Consider the following 17,230-nt stretch of genomic DNA (forward strand, 5'->3'; position numbering starts at 1 on the left):
TTACTTTTGTATCTATACAGGGTGTTAGTGACATCGTAACGAAAACTTTGAGAGGTGATTGAGGCCATGATTCTGAGATGATATCAAGTGGAATTTTCCGTCGCAAAAGTATGGAATTGAAAATAATTAAAAAAAAAAAACAAAAATTTTCAGGAATATTCAGACTGAAAATTCCACTTGATATCAACTCAGAATCATGGTCTGAACCATCCCCCTCAGTATTCGTTACGGTGTCACTGACACCCATACCTACTTGTATGGCTACCGTATGTACTTGTGTGGAGTGTAAGTGACATCGTAACGAATACTGAGGGGGTTGATTCAGCTGATTATTCTGAGTTAATATCAAGTGGAATTTTTCATCGCAAAATTATAGAATTGAAAATAATTTAAAAAAACTAAAAAAAATCATGAATTTTGCGACGAAAAATTCCACTTGATATTAACTCAGAATCATGGTCTGAATCATCCCCCTGAGTATTCGTTACGATGTCACTAACACCCTGTATATCTTACGAAAAGTAATGATAAAATTGCAGTTTATCACATGCATTTATTACCGGCAAAGTGCCTATGGAATTTGAGAAGCAGAGTTATCGTAGTTTGTTTGCGGTTCTCATACAAAATACGACAATTACACCTATCGTGTATAGATGCGTCAAGGTCACGGATGGTTATACTCCTTTGCTATTAGACCACCTACACGATCTGATCGGGGCAAACGGGAGTTGGTGGGAAGTAATCATGGTAACCATCCATGAACTTGACGAATCTAGCCTGACGGACAGGTAGGTTAAGTGAGTAGGCAGACTGCAACTAGTTTCTACAAAACTACTTGTCCTGGGGACATAGAAAATGCCCGAGCACGAATGCCTGAGCACTTGTACGTTGCTCTTTGTATCCAACGGAAGAATTTTACTAACAAGTGATTAAATAATAAGACATAATAAAATACCATACATCTATTTATTATCTAGAATTAGGAGAATACTAGATATTATTACAATCAAAGAGAATACACTCAAATTCCTTATTTCATTAACCTTTTGTGTAAATGCTACTGTATTAGTTCAGTTTAAAATTTATCGTGATCGCGAAGGTAACAATAATGTAAGGGCAGTCATTGCATCTGGGAACAAGGAATGGTAGTTTACGAGGGGCACGTATGCCGCCGTGATCACGCGACCTGCGAACCAGCGACCATGCAGAGAGTTCACAGACGCAACTGCAGTTGCTATCGTCGGACATTTGCAGTACACATTCCCCTGTGGTGACGCTTTATCTACGTAAACATGTAATACACCACCATGTTTGTTGCATTCACTGATGACGTCGTCTCTTATTTCAATATCCCAATTAGGATTTGTTTCACTGAAAGAGAAAATTGGATGGATAAACTCATTGAAGGTAAATTAAGATTTTTGAATCTACATCATTTTACAAGTTTTTATGACTGAGGAGAAGAATTGACAAGATAGTAGATACTGCAACAGCAACACATCTTTTAAATCAGTGAAGCTATAGTTCACAAATTATTTATTAACTAGAGAAACACATTTAATACCAGGCACTTTAACATTTAAGTAATCATTAATCTTTTTTACTTTTAGCTTCTTTAAATTCAAAATATTATCTGGTATTTTAGTGTGGGTCAGAATGGCGGGTGTATTGTTGCAGATGTATCTGAACATACCTAGTGCTTCTCTCTGCATAAGGTAAATAATTTATATAGGTACATTACAAAAAGCAACAGACCCAAAATGGATTCTTGTGGGACATCCATTTGAACTTGAGAACCGGAAGAAGTTACACTATTGCTTTGTATTGAACGTTTTGTGTCCTAACAACTAGATATGCATTTAGTAATGATCCATGAAGAACTTAGTAATAATTTGAACTGTGTGTGTGTAATACTTACGAAGACGGATCAAACATGTTATTGAGCATAAAACATTGCGTTGCAATTGGTGGTGCCACTTGTGGTTGAGGGTTGACTAGTGTGGAACCAGTCCCCATCAGTACTGATGCTGCTGCAGGTGGAATCTGGAATGGAATTGTCATTGTTTACAAAAATGCTTGAAGAAATATGTTATTCCTACAGGCTTTTGTTAGTGATATTGTTAGTTACTAGTCAGTAACTACTAGTACTTAGTCAGTTGGTGGGACAAAGCACTGTGCATTAATTCAACTAGGTTACCTACTAGCAAAGCTTACCTGTAGACCAGTGCCCTCTGCAAGTTTGAACATCAGCTGCAGTCGCCCAGTAGCGCCCAAGTCCACTCCTGCACGGTCCAATTCATCTGCATCAAACCGAGTACTTGATCCACCATCAGTGCGCTCAGTAACATTTCCTACTTTCATAGGCCTGCCTGCCAATTCAAAACCATTCAATTGTTCCATAGCTTTTTTTGCATCAGCAGCATGATGGAACTGTAACAACATATAATGTATTATTAATGTGAACCTAAATAAAAAGATGAAACAGGTATAATGAAGATTACAATACTTACAGTAAGAAAACCATATCCTTTACTTTTACCGGTTTCTGGGTCTGTCATAAGTTGAATATTATCAATTTTACCAAATGGTTCAAAGATTCCTCTTAACATATCTTCTGTGATGTTAAAGTGTAATGATCCCACGTAAAGTCTTGTTGGTCCATTGCTTGTTTTAGGAGCTAAATTGGGTAATGTGTTGCCTACTCTGTTCTTCTCAGCTTGTGTATGTTGAACTATTATAGGAACTCCAAGCAGTTTTTGCCCAGTTAACCCCAGAGCCTGCAAAAAGATAAGATATACAGTATTAAAATAATAGCAACAGCTTTATTTTCATATATATTCAGTTCCTACCAGCTAACCAGTTACTCACCAATGGAACTGATTCAGCATCTTTAAACTCAATGTATGCTATACCCTTAAATCTTCGGGTTTTGTTACAAGTTATAAGTCTTACATCTCTGACCTTCCCAACAGAAGAGAAAAACTCTTCTAAGTCTTTAGCTCTAATTCTTTGAGATAATTGCATACAAAAGACAGTCCGTAGATCCCGTTCTTCAGGAGGCAAGTCATCAAGTTTAGGTTCAGCCCCTCTAGATTTTGATCTGTATTCTTTGCCATCTGCTTCCCCACTCTTCTCTCTACGATGCGAGTGTTTTTCGCGGCTGCGGCCCCTTTCGCGACTGCGCTCCCTATCTTTGCTACGTCTCTTCTCTCGGTCACGGTCCCTTTCGCGATCCCGTTCTTTGTCTTTATCCCTGTCACGTTCTCTGTCTTTGTCTTTTTCTCTTTCCTTGTCCTTATGGCGGTCTCTATCACGATCCTTCCGATCTTTATCTTTGTCACGGTCTTTGTCCCTTCTGTCATCTCTATCCCTGGAACGACGAGAATCCTTGTCGCGTGATTTTATCCTGTCTTTGGAACGGCTACGTCTGAAATATAATATTAGGGTTATTACATGATATAACTAGATAAAAAGATATGTATATCAGTGTAATGTATATTACCTTCGATTACTGTCGCGGTCCTTTTCTTTGTGCTTATCAGAATACTTGTCCGATCGATGCTTTGAAGAGGAAGTGTTATCCTGTCACACAAAGCACAAGGTAGAAGCAGCGCCACAGCAACACACGCCGAGTGAATAAATAAAAATTGCATTAGTTTAAATTATAATAGTGTTTTGCAGTACAAGTGTGGTATTTCATCAACAGACATTATATGTAAAATGTTGTTGATGAAACAACACAAGTGTTTGATGGCGACTTTTACTTTACTACCTAGGCTACTGCTGGAGGCCGACAGTAAGTCTATGATCATCACTGATCTGGTTCTTGATAGTCAGTTGCGTTGCCCTGGTCTACACTTACCGTTCACTGACCCACTGACAAATGTCGTACACAGCGCTAACATCACACAGGTATACTTCTGCAAAAGATTATGACCCATCAGGTGGTATGGTCTGTTTCAATAGGTATTGACTGTATCACAATTTAACAAAAAAAGTTATATTCATTTATTCTTTATTTTAATTTGATAATTGAGATTCTTAATAAAAAATAGGAGTTAGTGGATACCTCTCTGTCTGTTCAGGTCGGTGAAGTATGCTGGACTATTACCACAAAGTTCTATAAATACAGAAATGATTCTCAAATGTAATTTTGTTTTACACTGATACCAAATACTGTTCAAAGATGTATATAATTATTTGTTCTATTTATCTTCAGATTTGAGAAAATGCAAATACATTCAATGGTTTTGATATCATTTAATCAATTAATTTTAAAACATCTTTGAACATTTCAGATTCACTAAGCCTATACTGATATGAAAAATGCCATTTTGTGTTACAGGTCTTTTTTATTATTCTTAATTTCCCTTATATCTCAAGGACTATAGACCATTATACATACAATTAACTTTTACTAGACAGCTGTGCCAACTATATTTTTTATAATTTAGAGGACTAGTTCACAAAAATAATGACAATAGAAATGTGTTATATCATACAATATCTTTACTGCATATTGTATTTTTCTGTGTGTTATGGCATAGAAAGTGAAAGTATAATGTGACTGTATGTCGTTATTAACGATAAATATAAAAATCTGAAAATGCTACATAGTGAGTCTAAAACAGTATGTATGATATTTTTGCAGCTTAACCTTAATGTAGATAAAGAATGAAAAAAGTATACATTAGAAAAATAGTAAGTCAAAATTCAATGATTCAGTAGTTTTTGATTTGAATTACATTTACAGTAAAATTGGGCAGTTGAAAAAATTTGTACTTCCAACCTACAATATTACTGGTGAATTAAAATGCAGGGGTTAGTGTTGGAATATTGATCTCCAAAATAATCATGGTATTATGATATTACAGAATTAATATTCATTATAAAAAATAACTAAGGCGATAATTACTAGAAAATACTTACAGATTTGTTGTAGGGGGCTTCCAGCATGGCTTCGACATCCAAATCTTCTGCCATCCTAAAAAAATACTTGTGCAATTGTCATTTACATAATAAGGTTGTTAAATTATTACCTGTTGTCATTAATGCATTTGTAAAATAGGTAGGTAGGTTTTTATTATTTCTTTAGAAATTTGGTTACAATGAAAAAACAGAACAAAATGGCGTGCTAATGTCGAGCAAAAGTACAAAATGGAGTGAGATAAATGAATTTACCTGCTGTTACTGAAAATATATCTCTTCTGAATGTTGAATCTAAAAGTTGTAGACACGTTTCTCTACAAATAACAGACAGCTTAATCAGTAAATTCTTATATATGCTAGTTTTCTTCAATTTCAAGCAACCCACAACCACACAACACAAATCCCTTTGACAAATCCACATTATCCCCCACTCCCACACGCATAAAAAAAAAATATTTCCAGTGTGACCATTTGTGAAATTATGAATTTGCATGCCAAACAAAATGCCAAAGCTTACACGAGGCTTACACCACAAGTAATGTTGCCAATATTTAATACCGTTCATTCTTTAGTTTATTTTATTCATCCCTACACTTGGTCTGTTTTATTCATTCATTCAATGTAATGTCACAAAGTCACAAAGACACACAAAGACCTGACCATGTCATTAATTCACTATCAGTAGAATCAGTCGTTCAATCAAGCTGTACTATTTTTGTGTTATTTGTGTATTAATAGCTTTGTGCTGTGTTTTTCGCAATAAACAACAATTTTATCACTCTCTACTAGAAAGGTTGAAGAATATATAACTAGGTGGATTCTTGGAATATAACGAAATGACTACAGCAGCACGCCCAACCTTCGATCCTGCAAGAGGTGGTACAGGCCGTGGCGAGAAGGATTTGAGTGCGATATCTCGTCAATATTCAAGCAGAGATCTTCCTGGTCATACCAAATTGAAATACAGGTGTCTAACCCTTGTGTAGCTTCAAAGTTTTGCTCTAATTGTTTCTGTCACATTTGTCAATGCTTGGTAACACAAACAAGACTATAGAATACCTACAATAGAATATTCGTTTAATATGAATATATAATAAAATATTCGTTTATTGCATACTTGTCGTTGGTTGTAATCCATCTATTTTTTCTTTCAGAGAGCAGGGTCAAGGCACTACTGAGGAATTGAGGTCCCGTGATTTTCGTAAAGAATTAGATGAAAGAGAAAAAGATATCAAAGGAGTCGGGAGGAGACAAACCGAGCCGTCAGTAAAGAGAGCCAAAATAGATCAAGTGCCTGCAGCAAGTTTGGATGCAGATGACCCACTTGAAGGAGATTCTTCAGATTCTGACGATTCAGATGATGACACTGCTGCTTTGTTGGCAGAGTTAAACAAAATAAAGAAAGAAAGAGCTATTGAACAGGCTAAGAAAGTAAATATTATGTTTGTTTTTCTAAGACAAGAAAATAGGGAAAATATTAATTGATTTTCCTTCGTTATATTTCAAAATTTATTTTTATTTATCATTACATAATATTTTTGTTTTTAATTTTTTTAGGAAGCTGAACGAAAACAGGAGGAAGAGAGAATTCGTATGGAGAACATATTGTCTGGCAACCCCTTATTAAACTATTCAGCATCAGGACAGAAAAATGACTTAAAGGTAAATATTTCATTATAAAAAAATCTTGCATATGTTGTTCTGTGTACTTTGTTACTTAGCATTACTAATTTTTGACAAAAGTGTTTTGGTAACTTATTAATTTGAAGTAGCAACATAATTCTGTACAAATCTGATCCAAATATCAAGCAACATTAGCATACTTACTGTTATACTTTCTAATTTCTATTTGGACTTATTATTTTTATTTCTATAGGTAAAAAGGCGATGGGATGATGATGTTGTCTTCAAAAATTGTGCCAGGTCCGAACCAGAGAAGAAAGGAAATACATTTATAAATGATTCATTAAGATCAGAATTCCATAAAAAGTTTATGGAGAAATATGTCAAATAGGAAATTAAGTTTGCCTGTGTAATTTTAAAAGCTGTAGTTTAAATTTTCTTACATTAAATAAAGTAAAATAACTTTCAACCTTTTGTTTTACTTTCCATTACCACTTGTTACAGTTTTTTCTTTGTTTTATACTAATTATCACAAATAATAGTTCAATTATGTTATTAGTGTAGATTAGTTTTTCAAAATATACTAATGACCTAATAGTTAATAGGCTTCTAGTATGTTCATTAGCAGGAACTCCTTCGAATTTCGTTATATACCTAATAAAGCAATAAGAAGACCCCCGTTTCTGTATGTTTTGTTTGTGTGCAATAAAGTATAATTACGTTTTAAGTTGCAATCTTAGAAACGAGATTACAAGAGCATCCACGCAGCGATGTTTATGTTTGAGAGTGTTTATAAGGCGAGAGAGGGGGAGCGCGAGACGCGAGGCGGCCAGCGGCCCACCTTGAGTGGGCAGGTTCCGCGGCGGGGCCCGCCGCGCCCGCACCGCGGCTTGTGCGCGCGCGCCGCGACTACTCGCCAGTCGACCGCCCGCGAACTGCGAACATGGCTGCCCCAAAGGCGGCGTGGCACTGTGCGTGCTTTACACTATTTATTTTGACGGCGGAGGCTGTGCTCTCAGGATTGTACATCGATAACGGTGTCGACCAGACGGTGATACATCATTCTATGACACGTAACGAACGATTGGTCGTTGAACATGAGATCCTAGAGCTTTTGGGCCTGGGTGAGAGGCCTCGGCGAGTCCGTGATCCGCCGCTGGACCGGTCGGCGCCCAGCTTCCTCATGGATGTGTACAAGCAGTTGGCTGAGGAGCACGAGCAGGCGCGGCCCACGCGCAGCTCGGAGATGGCGCTTAGCGGCGACGAACAGCAAGCTATCGACGAGAGCGACCTGATCATGACCTTCCAGAGCAAAAGTAAGTACCTAGCTATATCATCGCTCTGACACAATTCCGCCTGCTTAATTGATATATTACGGAGAACTTCGATAAAACGCGTCTATCTTACCTACTGTTGTTATAAACTATGTTTACATCACATTTATTGACGTTCATGTGCCTACATACATACTCGTAATTAAGTTAGATATACATATCTATTTATGAATAAGTACGTTAACTACCTAGATCTGCTTAGTTACTTATTATGTTTACTTACTATTTACAATAATTATGTTTACAATGCAAATACAAACTTAAATATTAAATACCTACACAGGTAGGTAATTATTTAATTAGGTAGGTATCCACCTATCCACTAATTATCTACGACCACCATTCACTTACGGAATTATTTAATTAATTAGGTACTTAGACCTAATTAAACTCATCTTTCTCTTAAATGGTTAGGTACCTTATCTGATTCATTTTTCGTAGAGAGGTAGGTTAGCCCATTACCCATTAGGCTATAAAACAACCCCATGCCGGGTCTGCAGGTAGAAGTCGTCAGGTAAGTATGTTGAGTGAGTCACTTCGCATACCACAGATTATAGCGGCGGCGCCGGAGACCGCTGCGAGACAAAAAAGATAATTGATGTTAGACAATACGATGCCCTTCCGTGCACACACTCACTGGCAATCGGACACACACTCATAATACAACTGCACTTATACTGCGAGGAAATAATACAACGTAATACAAAGCGGGAGTATTTCGCACTAGTTTATTTCTGGAATTTAATCAGTTCTCGGAAACTATCTCAATCCGTAACGTAATATGCATACGGAAATTCACGCGATTTTATGTAGGTGCTAATTAATTGTGTCAATGGACAGAGTTCAGTACTTATCTAGGTTCATTTTAGTAAGTAGATACCTATACTTCTTCTTCGTCGTTCCCTCACTGCTGAGGATCGCGACCACAGGTTATGGTTTTCCACTCGGTACGGCTATATGCTGCGTGGACCGCCCTCTGTATGCTGCCGCCCACCGTCTTCTTCACGATGTCAGACAACCTCGTAGGCGCCCTTCCTCGCGCACGTTTGCCATCCACTTGCCCAACGATGATCTGCTTCTCCAGAGAGCGTACAGATACCTATACAAAATACATAAAATACATAGCATCACGCCTGTATTCCCGAAGGGGAAAGTCTACGACAAATAGGCAATAGTCTACGATAAATCACATTGAAAGGGTCGATAGAACCATTCACTTTCTAAAATGTGACAAAAAACCTTGCTGTTGGTAGCTCTATCATCTACTTGACAATAAGGAGTCAATAACGAGTACCCCAATCCCACAACCTACCTACCACATGTTTCATTTGCGACCTCGTGAAGGACTACAACGTTGCGTTACACCCTGGGAGCCCAGTACACTCCATATAAAAATCTCATTCTTGTGTGCTGCGTGCGCGTAAGTGAGAGCAAGACAGTCCTCGCGTTCTCCCCCTAGTCAGATCCAAAGGGGGTGAGGTCGGCGGCCGATATGAATTGCTGCAGGGTGGATAGTTGCCGTTCTACAAGTACCTACATAAACATAAACAGCCTATGTACGTCCCACTGCTGGGCACAGGCCTCCCCTCAATCATCCGGAGGGGTTATGGAGCATATTCCACCACGCTGCTCCATTGTGGGTAGGTGGAGGTGTTTTAACGGCTTAACTCTCATTCAGAATAGAATCATCTTATTATTTCAGACAATCAGGTGATTCAAGCCTGTAAAGTCGTTACCAAACAGTGCCGAGGTTTTTCTTGCATCTTCTTTTCCCCGGCTATACAGGTTATGAGAAGCTGCAGTAGTTTTAGGCGGATGAGACGTTCGTTATGTAAAAATTGACGGTTCAAAGTGTAACTATGTTACCTGTTGAATAAAGATATTTTTGAATTTGAAACAAAGGACAGTCTCACAAATTGATTTTGACAATGCCCCCATCGGGAATCGAACCCGGACTCCTAGATCGTGATCCTAACGCTTTAACCACTGGACCACGGAGGCCTACGTAGCCTATATAGTATTATTCTTTATTCTATGGTAGCATAGCAGACATGATTTTCTAGCTTTTGTTTTAAAGAACATCTGACTGGGTAATAATTTATGTGGCCCACGTGCACTAGGAGTCGGGTTACAACTGGCTAGGCGACTATACACCTGCGACCTCCTCACTTTGCATGCGAATTGTCTTTTCTATTAACACTCAAGTAGGTACGCCGTGTATTACGTCACTGCTAACTACTACCTCTGTTGTTTACATTCCGCGGATACTGGCAAACGAAAACTTTTGTATACTTACTTATACTTACGAGTACAGCCAGTCACGTTTTAGAGCGCATCACGCTTTTTGATGCATTTGTTGAAGAGTATTCACGTCCTCATTATATCCTCTACGAAGAAAATATAAACAAGAAACAAGTTACTAGGTAGGTAACAGAAAAAAATAATTCTGAAGTACCTTCTTAGTTGCATTCGAGTCATTTTTGAAACTGCCCACCTAATAGAGGTTTTGGGCATCATGAGGTATGGAACCTGAAAACTTATTGCTTTTTACTCATGTCTGTCAAAAAAGTGATGTGTCAGGCAGGAATCGTAGTGTTACATTTCAATGTTAAGCTTGGCAAGTACGTACCTATGCAGCAATAGGCTAGTTTCCAACTAGTCTAATCAGTTACTCCGACACCAGGGTTGATGAGGTTGGTAATCCACCTCACTACCCACACGAGAGAAGAAGAAGTTACTTTTTACTAAACGTCACAGACTGATCACCTGATTGTACAAAAAGTAAAAAGATCTGTGCTTCGGAAGGCACGTTAAGCCGTTGGTCCCGGTTATTACTTAATGATGTAAGTACGTAGTCGTTACATGAGTCATGTCAGGGGCCTATGGCGGCTCAGTAATAACCCTGACACCAGGGTTGATGGGGTTGGTAATTCACCTCACAATCCACACGATAGAAGAAGGAGAAGCGTCCAAGCAGAGATATATGTACCTATAGGCACACTTTATTATTGTAATATACCGTTTTAAGTTGTAATCTGCGGGTCTTTCAGAGCATCACCTCGGTGCGTTGCGTCACGGTCACGGCAGGCACGTGTGGTTCGACGTGGCGGGCGCTCCGGGGGACGCCACTGCTCTCCTCACAGCTGAGCTTCGGCTGCATCAGGCTCCCGTGCAGACAGACCAGCCCACCAGCCTCTACACCGTTATCGCTCATAGAGTCCTCAGTGTTGATAATATGGGGTAAGGATTCGTTTCACAAAGATAAGGTTGCCTATTGCAAACATTACGTTGCATTAAAATTACTCAGGTATATACCGACATAGAATCCCCTACATTCTTCATTTTAAATAGAAGGAATAGTATAAGAATTGGTACTTAAGTTTCCTATGATGGTATGACGGTCTCAGCTTGGGACTTCGTACCTACGTAAAGTGTCTGCAAGCGTTTTTTCGATTGCTTGTCAGTTTTTCTTCCCATTAGATGAGTTGGCGAGTAAGTAGGTTAATTAACTTAACTTTAATATAGGGGTTTGCAATTGGAGCAAGTGGCAGCGGTAAATACGAGCGCAGGCGCAGAGGGCTGGTTGGAGCTTAACGTGACGACAGCGCTGGCGGCGTGGCTGACTGCGCCGGCCGACAATCGCGGCTTCTTCATCACCATGCACCCGCATTCGCAGCCAGGTTGGTAGCCGCGACATAGCACCCGCATAAGGCTGGAGCTCTTGTTGTGTTGTTACTTGTTGAATGCGCTGGAGGCGCGACTAGCCGATCAACCGAAGTCAGATGAGTTCTTAAAACACAAAAAGTACTTAATTTACAATTAATAAATCGACTTCCATGTCTGTCTATTAAAAAGTAAGAAATAATATTTTGTTGAATATAATATTACAATTTAAATTCTGAAGTCGCTGAAGTCTACATTGTGCAAGTCGGTAAAAAAATATTGCAATACATACTATTTGCCTACTAACACTGATAAAACTTTCTTTCATACAAAAGACATCAACGAGATCATTGTGATATTGTTCCATAATTATTTGTTTAAAAGATTAAGCCGATTTTGATCAAACTAAGTAGCTTTGTTTGTTTTGTTGGATAATACTTTAATATTATTAAGCCATCAATAAAAAAAACGTCCAAGTATTTCTCGAATTTTCGATTATTGTACCTACCTAACTACTATTTACATGCTTTTCTTCTTTTTCAGAGCGTCATGTGAAGCCAGAGGAAATTGGTCTGGAGGAGCCACGGGGCGGGGCGCCGGAGGGCAAGCAACCGTTCATGGTAGCCTTCTTCAAGAATGGGCCCAAGCTCGGTAACGCCGACGCAGGCGCACGGAGGAAACGAGAGGCGCGGCGCTGGCGCTCGCATGGATACTCTGAGAACTATCTCAGGAATCCTTTGACAGGTAAAGAATTTCCAGACTCATGGTCGAGGGTAAAAAAAGAATATGTAGTAAGTTTGAGTGTTCTATGGTGCGTATTTATCCAGACACGTCGAAGAAATCGCCTCAGTCTCACGTGATAAGCTACCTACGGGTTTTGAGCTGGTGACCTGTCTTTATTAAAGCAAGTAGTCATCTGGCACTTGTTTCAGTGACTGCGCGTGTCCCTATCTGTATATTTATCTTATTGTGTATTTCAGATACAGCGCATTGGACGACAAGAAGCTGCGAGATTCAAACATTGTACGTCAGTTTCAAAGATTTAGAATGGCAGGTTAGTCGTACTTCTTCAGTCTTCTTCTATCGTGTGAATTGTGCGGTGGATTACCAACTTCATCAACGTTGGTGTCAGGGTAATTGTTGACCCGCTAAAGGTCCCTGACATGGCTCATGTAACGACTACATACTTGCATCAGTAAGTAGTAACCGGGCCAACAGCTTAACGTGCCTTCCGAAGCACGGATCATCTTACTGTCAGACAATCGGGTGTAATGTCCTCACCAAACTAGGGATCCCGAACCCGGGGCCTCTGGATCGACCTTAAGTGCTTGGTAAGCCTTGACAGAATGTTTCCATTATAACACATTAGGCACCCATTATATCAACTTAAACATTTACAAAATAAATGTCATAGAACTATAAGTTTCTGTAATAAAGCTAAATGACGCGCATAGATAATACCTGTAGGGCTAACATGCGCAATGTGATAAAATTTTGTCACGATTGGTGCTAATATGTGAACCCATATAAGCCATTCGTTACGTTCATTGGCCCAAAATACGAACAAAATCACATGGTACCATGTTACGGAAAAAACAAACTTATCGATTTCGACAAATTGTATTTAATCGATCATTAATTTTATCACGTTGCGCTGCTGTATAATTTGTTCAGCCCTCGCGGTCCTACAGAGCCCGCAGGCGTATATTATTATTTTATTTATATTTTAATTTATATTATTTGTTCAGATATTCAACTGTATAATTTCAGGATTGGATCATCGCCCCGGACGGGTACGGTGCGTTCTACTGCAGCGGGGAGTGCAACTTCCCTCTTAACGCACACAAGAACGCCACCAACCATGCCATCGTGCAGACTCTTGTGCACCTCCTCAACCCTACGCAGGTTAGTTTACTGTGGCCTATGGCAACAAAGCAGCAGGAACAGCCTAAATACGTCCCACAGCGGGGCATAGACCACCCCTCAATCATACGGACGGGGTATGGAAAATACTCAACCACGCTGCTCCGTGTGGGTTGGTGGAGGCCTAGTAGCTATCTAATTCGCTGGCCAAAATTCACAAGCCGCCCGAAGGGCTCATATTGTTATCGATTACGTACAGATAGTTCGCTAATAAACGACCAATTCCCGAACTAATGTTTCAATTCCCAAACTAATGAGCAATTCCCAAACTAAGACGATGAGTCCATTTGTTGGGAGTATTTCCAACAACTTTTTATAGAGGTCGATGATACGAGTACGTAGGTACTTGAATTGTCTTTTTTCTGACCAGATACTTGTGGAGTGTAGTTGGTGCCTGACTTCTCGAATAGACGTAACCAACATGTATTCTTTGAATACCTACATTAAATATAGCGTGCTTGTTTTTATAATTGTACTTTTAGTGTTGTATTGGCGTGACAGACGTTTCGGTCATTTGGGGATTCTTTAATTCTTTACTTTTACTATTTTAATTGAAAATGAATGAAGTAGGTAATGACTACTTAGCTACAATAATAAAGGAGTGGGTGATATTAACAAACGTATTCCTAGGTATCAAAATACCACTTAATTACCTAGGTATCATAAATTAAGCTTAGTTCTAGCTATACAGTGAACACAACGCTCCTACTTCGTGAAGTTTATTACATGTTTAGGTAGTTCTAGTAACAGAATAGTTATGTTTGGATAATAGCAACCACAACTGGCACAACTGCAAGTTGTTATTTGTCGACTAGTAGTACTAGCTCAGCTTCCCCGCGTGTGTTATTTATGTACCAATTTACTTATTGTTTTAGGTGCCGAAGCCGTCTTGTGCGCCGATCAAGCTCTCGCCGATATCAGTGCTGTATTACACAGACGATTCAAATGTAATCCTGCGCAAGTACAAGAACATGGTAGTCAAAAGCTGCGGGTGTCATTGACCTCTGCGTTTGGGTCGATCTACTACATCATCCATCACAATATAACCCGTGTTAATGAAACGATTTTTTGAAACTGTCCGTTTATAGTTCTCTCACTTAATATGGCGGTTGATAAGTTATGTGATTCATTATCCAAAATTGACATACATTGCTAGCCAAATGTGAAAACAGAATCGTAATTCGACGTAAAATTAAACAGTTACAGCGAACCGAAATCAAGAAACGCGAAAGAAATGGCAAAAGGAACGCTACAATCTGAACATTTCCCTACCACTTTAATTATTAGTTGAGATATTGAAAAGCAGATTTCATATTAATCTTTAGCATATTAATGTGGGTACATTGATGAAAATAAAAGAAAAAACAGTCAACAATATTATAACCTTTGTCTATACCTACACATAAAGCATCCTTGGCAGAGCAGCAACCTCAAATCAACAGCCTTACGATATTTATCTACCTTTATAACATTCACTGCATCTATACGTCGAAGCCCTCGATATAACCCCCTACGGCGGCCGAGATTTCCAGATACAATAGTTTAACTACGGGGTTTGGTTTTAAAAGGACTTTTCGCACTCCACGGCGAGGTTGCTGAGCCGAGGGGCAGATTGCAAAAACCTAGTTATTCTTGGAAATTGGTAGGTATATTTTATAACGTTGGGATTTGGGATAGGTACGGAACCCTTGCGTTAACTTAGTTGTTCAGAGCTTTTATTATCATTAATACAAAAAAGTATGTTCAGTTAAATATTATGTAAGTACCTATATTAGCTATGTGGGTATATTTTTCGATGGATTATTATAATCGTTTTGTGTTGAACCGGGTTATACCTACCAACCTAGTCTTCCATACATTTCCCTCTGCGCTTTAACGTTTGTAACTTGTTATATACTTAGTAATAAAATATTCAATAGACTTTTAATTACTTAATGCATTTCGATTGAACGAGAATAATCGAATTTATAAATATGTAAGTAGGTAAAGTGCTATTTATCTATACTATGCATTACTTAAACTGTAGATCTGTGTAGAATTAATTAGGTAAGCCAGTGACAGATTTGATTTGGTTTAAAAATCTTTGTATAGAATTTCATTAGAATTTTAAAGAAAGCCTTTCAAGTCAAACTAACATTGCTATATCGTGTTGAAAGTAGGTAAAAAGCTCTTTGAATTTCCAGGCTACGTTTCTCAAAAACAATATAGATGGAGCTGTAAAGATTTTCTTCCTTCTAATTTCATGGATATAACAGACAATGTATCTTTTATCTTTGTTTTTGGGTATAAGTGACCCTTTTTATTATACCCAGGCACAATTACATCTTCCACCCATAATTATTCTGACCAAAATGAAGAGAAGCAATATAAGCCACAACATATGGTGAACCAAATATCTTGGAACAATTATTTTTGGTTAATATCATATTATTTTTGGTAACGTAGCCTGAAAAGTTCCTTTTTGAATTTTATCGACGCGACATTGCAGTAAAAATGCCATGTGAAGGTTTTAAAACTTTAAAGTGATAATGGTTTCATATATGCATAAAATATCAATGTTTGTTTCCTAAGTAGGTACCTGTTTATTTAGGATCAATGAACAAAACTATGTCACAAACTACATATCAATGAACTATTATTTTCACCTATCATACTTATTTTGTATTCTGTAAGCTTTATTATGTAAGGTCGCTTCTAAATTGGGTATTACTTATTATGTAACGTAAATTATTGTATGGTATACTGTATTATTAGTGATTTATGTGCCAATTAATTAGGTATATTGATGAAACAAGTCATTTTGTAAAATAGGTAGATACAAATAGAGATAAGATTTTGATATTTTTTTAAATAAATGTTTTTCATATAACAGGTTTTTCTTTAAACTAATTTAAAACTGTGTAAACTTGATTTCGCGGAGAACTTGCTTTAGGACTGATGTGAAGTGTTACTACTTTTATTACCTGTATCGAATTAATGTCTAAATTTGTTTTATTAAGTACTTACTTTTTTATTGCCGTGACTTATTGTAGATTTGGCATCGCATAATATGGCATTAACTACTTGGCCTATTTGTCCGGCCAAATATATTTTATATACCCGGTAAATAAAAATTAAGACACATAAAGTCCTGCGATTACCCAGATTGACGCGAACTTCGGCTTAGGTCGTCGTCTGAGAGGATTATGTTTGAAAGATTTAACCGACCCCAGTGGGTCGATAGTGACAAGCGCTGGAGAGAGAGAGAGAAATCATCAACCACGCCGCCGGTTGATGATTTCTCTCTCTCCACGAGTCTCCGCGAGTTGATTGGCTGCCGCTATGTCTAGAGTAATCGGATCGTCAGGGCGCCAATATTTATTTTAAAACTATTGTATAACTTCTACTAGTAAATATTCCATGGCCTATGTTTATAAACATAGGCGTCATTGGATGTTTCTCTGAAAAATGTTTAAGGCGAAACTAGACGGACACAACCAAACGATTGATAGGTACCTATTGACTTCATCATATCAGTAAATGTATCACCGGTATATTTTTATTTACGTTTTTAGATTTGCGCAATCTACCGGACACCTCATACTGTTATCAGTAAAGATAGGAAATCCTGAATCGACGTCTTTGTACTAATATCAGAATGTAGATTTGTAAATGAAAGCCGGTTGGGTAAATTGTGTGTTGCATTTAGTTTATTCCGATATCATTTTGAGATTACGATTCAGTTCAATACGTAATATATTCAAAGTTCTTGTAAATTA

The 17,230-nt window shown here is 38.1% G+C and overlaps 3 protein-coding genes and 1 long non-coding RNA gene across 4 annotated transcripts; 2 read left to right on the forward strand and 2 right to left on the reverse strand.

The window, feature by feature from the left end:
* Window positions 1-947: 947 nt before the first annotated feature.
* On the reverse strand, window positions 948-5,360 carry LOC126368642 (RNA-binding protein 39). The gene is made up of 8 exons (XM_050012719.1): window positions 5,182-5,360; window positions 4,930-4,984; window positions 3,503-3,582; window positions 2,869-3,427; window positions 2,511-2,777; window positions 2,215-2,430; window positions 1,919-2,043; window positions 948-1,371 (listed from the first exon to the last, which is right to left on the reverse strand). The coding sequence occupies exons 2-8, from the start codon at window positions 4,981-4,983 to the stop codon at window positions 1,083-1,085; spliced, it is 1,590 nt and encodes a 529-aa protein (XP_049868676.1). The 5' UTR covers window position 4,984; window positions 5,182-5,360; the 3' UTR covers window positions 948-1,082.
* A 193-nt stretch (window positions 5,361-5,553) lies between these two features.
* LOC126368654 (protein CWC15 homolog) lies at window positions 5,554-7,021 on the forward strand. The gene is made up of 4 exons (XM_050012746.1): window positions 5,554-5,896; window positions 6,084-6,360; window positions 6,487-6,591; window positions 6,806-7,021. Exons 1-4 carry the CDS (start codon window positions 5,766-5,768, stop codon window positions 6,941-6,943), a joined length of 651 nt encoding a protein of 216 aa, XP_049868703.1. The 5' UTR covers window positions 5,554-5,765; the 3' UTR covers window positions 6,944-7,021.
* Window positions 7,022-7,424: 403 nt separating this feature from the next.
* Window positions 7,425-16,341, forward strand: LOC126368649 (protein 60A). Its single transcript, XM_050012733.1, has 7 exons — window positions 7,425-7,868; window positions 10,937-11,126; window positions 11,412-11,566; window positions 12,093-12,293; window positions 12,530-12,603; window positions 13,320-13,454; window positions 14,348-16,341. Exons 1-7 carry the CDS (start codon window positions 7,496-7,498, stop codon window positions 14,471-14,473), a joined length of 1,254 nt encoding a protein of 417 aa, XP_049868690.1. The 5' UTR covers window positions 7,425-7,495; the 3' UTR covers window positions 14,474-16,341.
* On the reverse strand, window positions 7,674-11,034 carry LOC126368662 (uncharacterized). Its single transcript, XR_007566623.1, has 3 exons — window positions 10,906-11,034; window positions 8,767-8,985; window positions 7,674-8,461 (listed from the first exon to the last, which is right to left on the reverse strand). It is a non-coding gene; the product is annotated as an uncharacterized LOC126368662 (long non-coding RNA).
* Window positions 16,342-17,230: the final 889 nt, after the last annotated feature.

The sequence above is a fragment of the Pectinophora gossypiella genome, chromosome 1 (genome assembly GCF_024362695.1).
Source record: "Pectinophora gossypiella chromosome 1, ilPecGoss1.1, whole genome shotgun sequence".
Classification (NCBI taxonomy): Eukaryota; Metazoa; Arthropoda; class Insecta; order Lepidoptera; family Gelechiidae; genus Pectinophora; species Pectinophora gossypiella.

What these genes read in the sequence shown, in the direction of transcription:
- LOC126368649 (XM_050012733.1), top strand. Translation starts at nt 7,496, where the DNA reads ATGGCTGCCCCAAAGGCGGCGTGGCACTGTGCGTGCTTTACACTATTT. An exon ending in CATGACCTTCCAGAGCAAAA is followed by an intron (nt 7,869 to 10,936) that starts GTAAGTACCTAG and finishes CGGGTCTTTCAG; the next exon opens with AGCATCACCTCGGTGCGTTG. An exon ending in TCTCAGGAATCCTTTGACAG is followed by an intron (nt 12,294 to 12,529) that starts GTAAAGAATTTC and finishes TGTGTATTTCAG; the next exon opens with ATACAGCGCATTGGACGACA.
- LOC126368642 (XM_050012719.1), bottom strand. Translation starts at nt 4,983, where the DNA reads ATGGCAGAAGATTTGGATGTCGAAGCCATGCTGGAAGCCCCCTACAAC. An exon ending in GACCGCGACAGTAATCGAAG is followed by an intron (nt 3,428 to 3,502) that starts GTAATATACATT and finishes ATTATATTTCAG; the next exon opens with ACGTAGCCGTTCCAAAGACA. An exon ending in CAGAGGGCACTGGTCTACAG is followed by an intron (nt 2,044 to 2,214) that starts GTAAGCTTTGCT and finishes ATTCCATTCCAG; the next exon opens with ATTCCACCTGCAGCAGCATC.
- LOC126368654 (XM_050012746.1), top strand. Translation starts at nt 5,766, where the DNA reads ATGACTACAGCAGCACGCCCAACCTTCGATCCTGCAAGAGGTGGTACA. An exon ending in CATACCAAATTGAAATACAG is followed by an intron (nt 5,897 to 6,083) that starts GTGTCTAACCCT and finishes TTTTTCTTTCAG; the next exon opens with AGAGCAGGGTCAAGGCACTA. An exon ending in CTATTGAACAGGCTAAGAAA is followed by an intron (nt 6,361 to 6,486) that starts GTAAATATTATG and finishes TAATTTTTTTAG; the next exon opens with GAAGCTGAACGAAAACAGGA.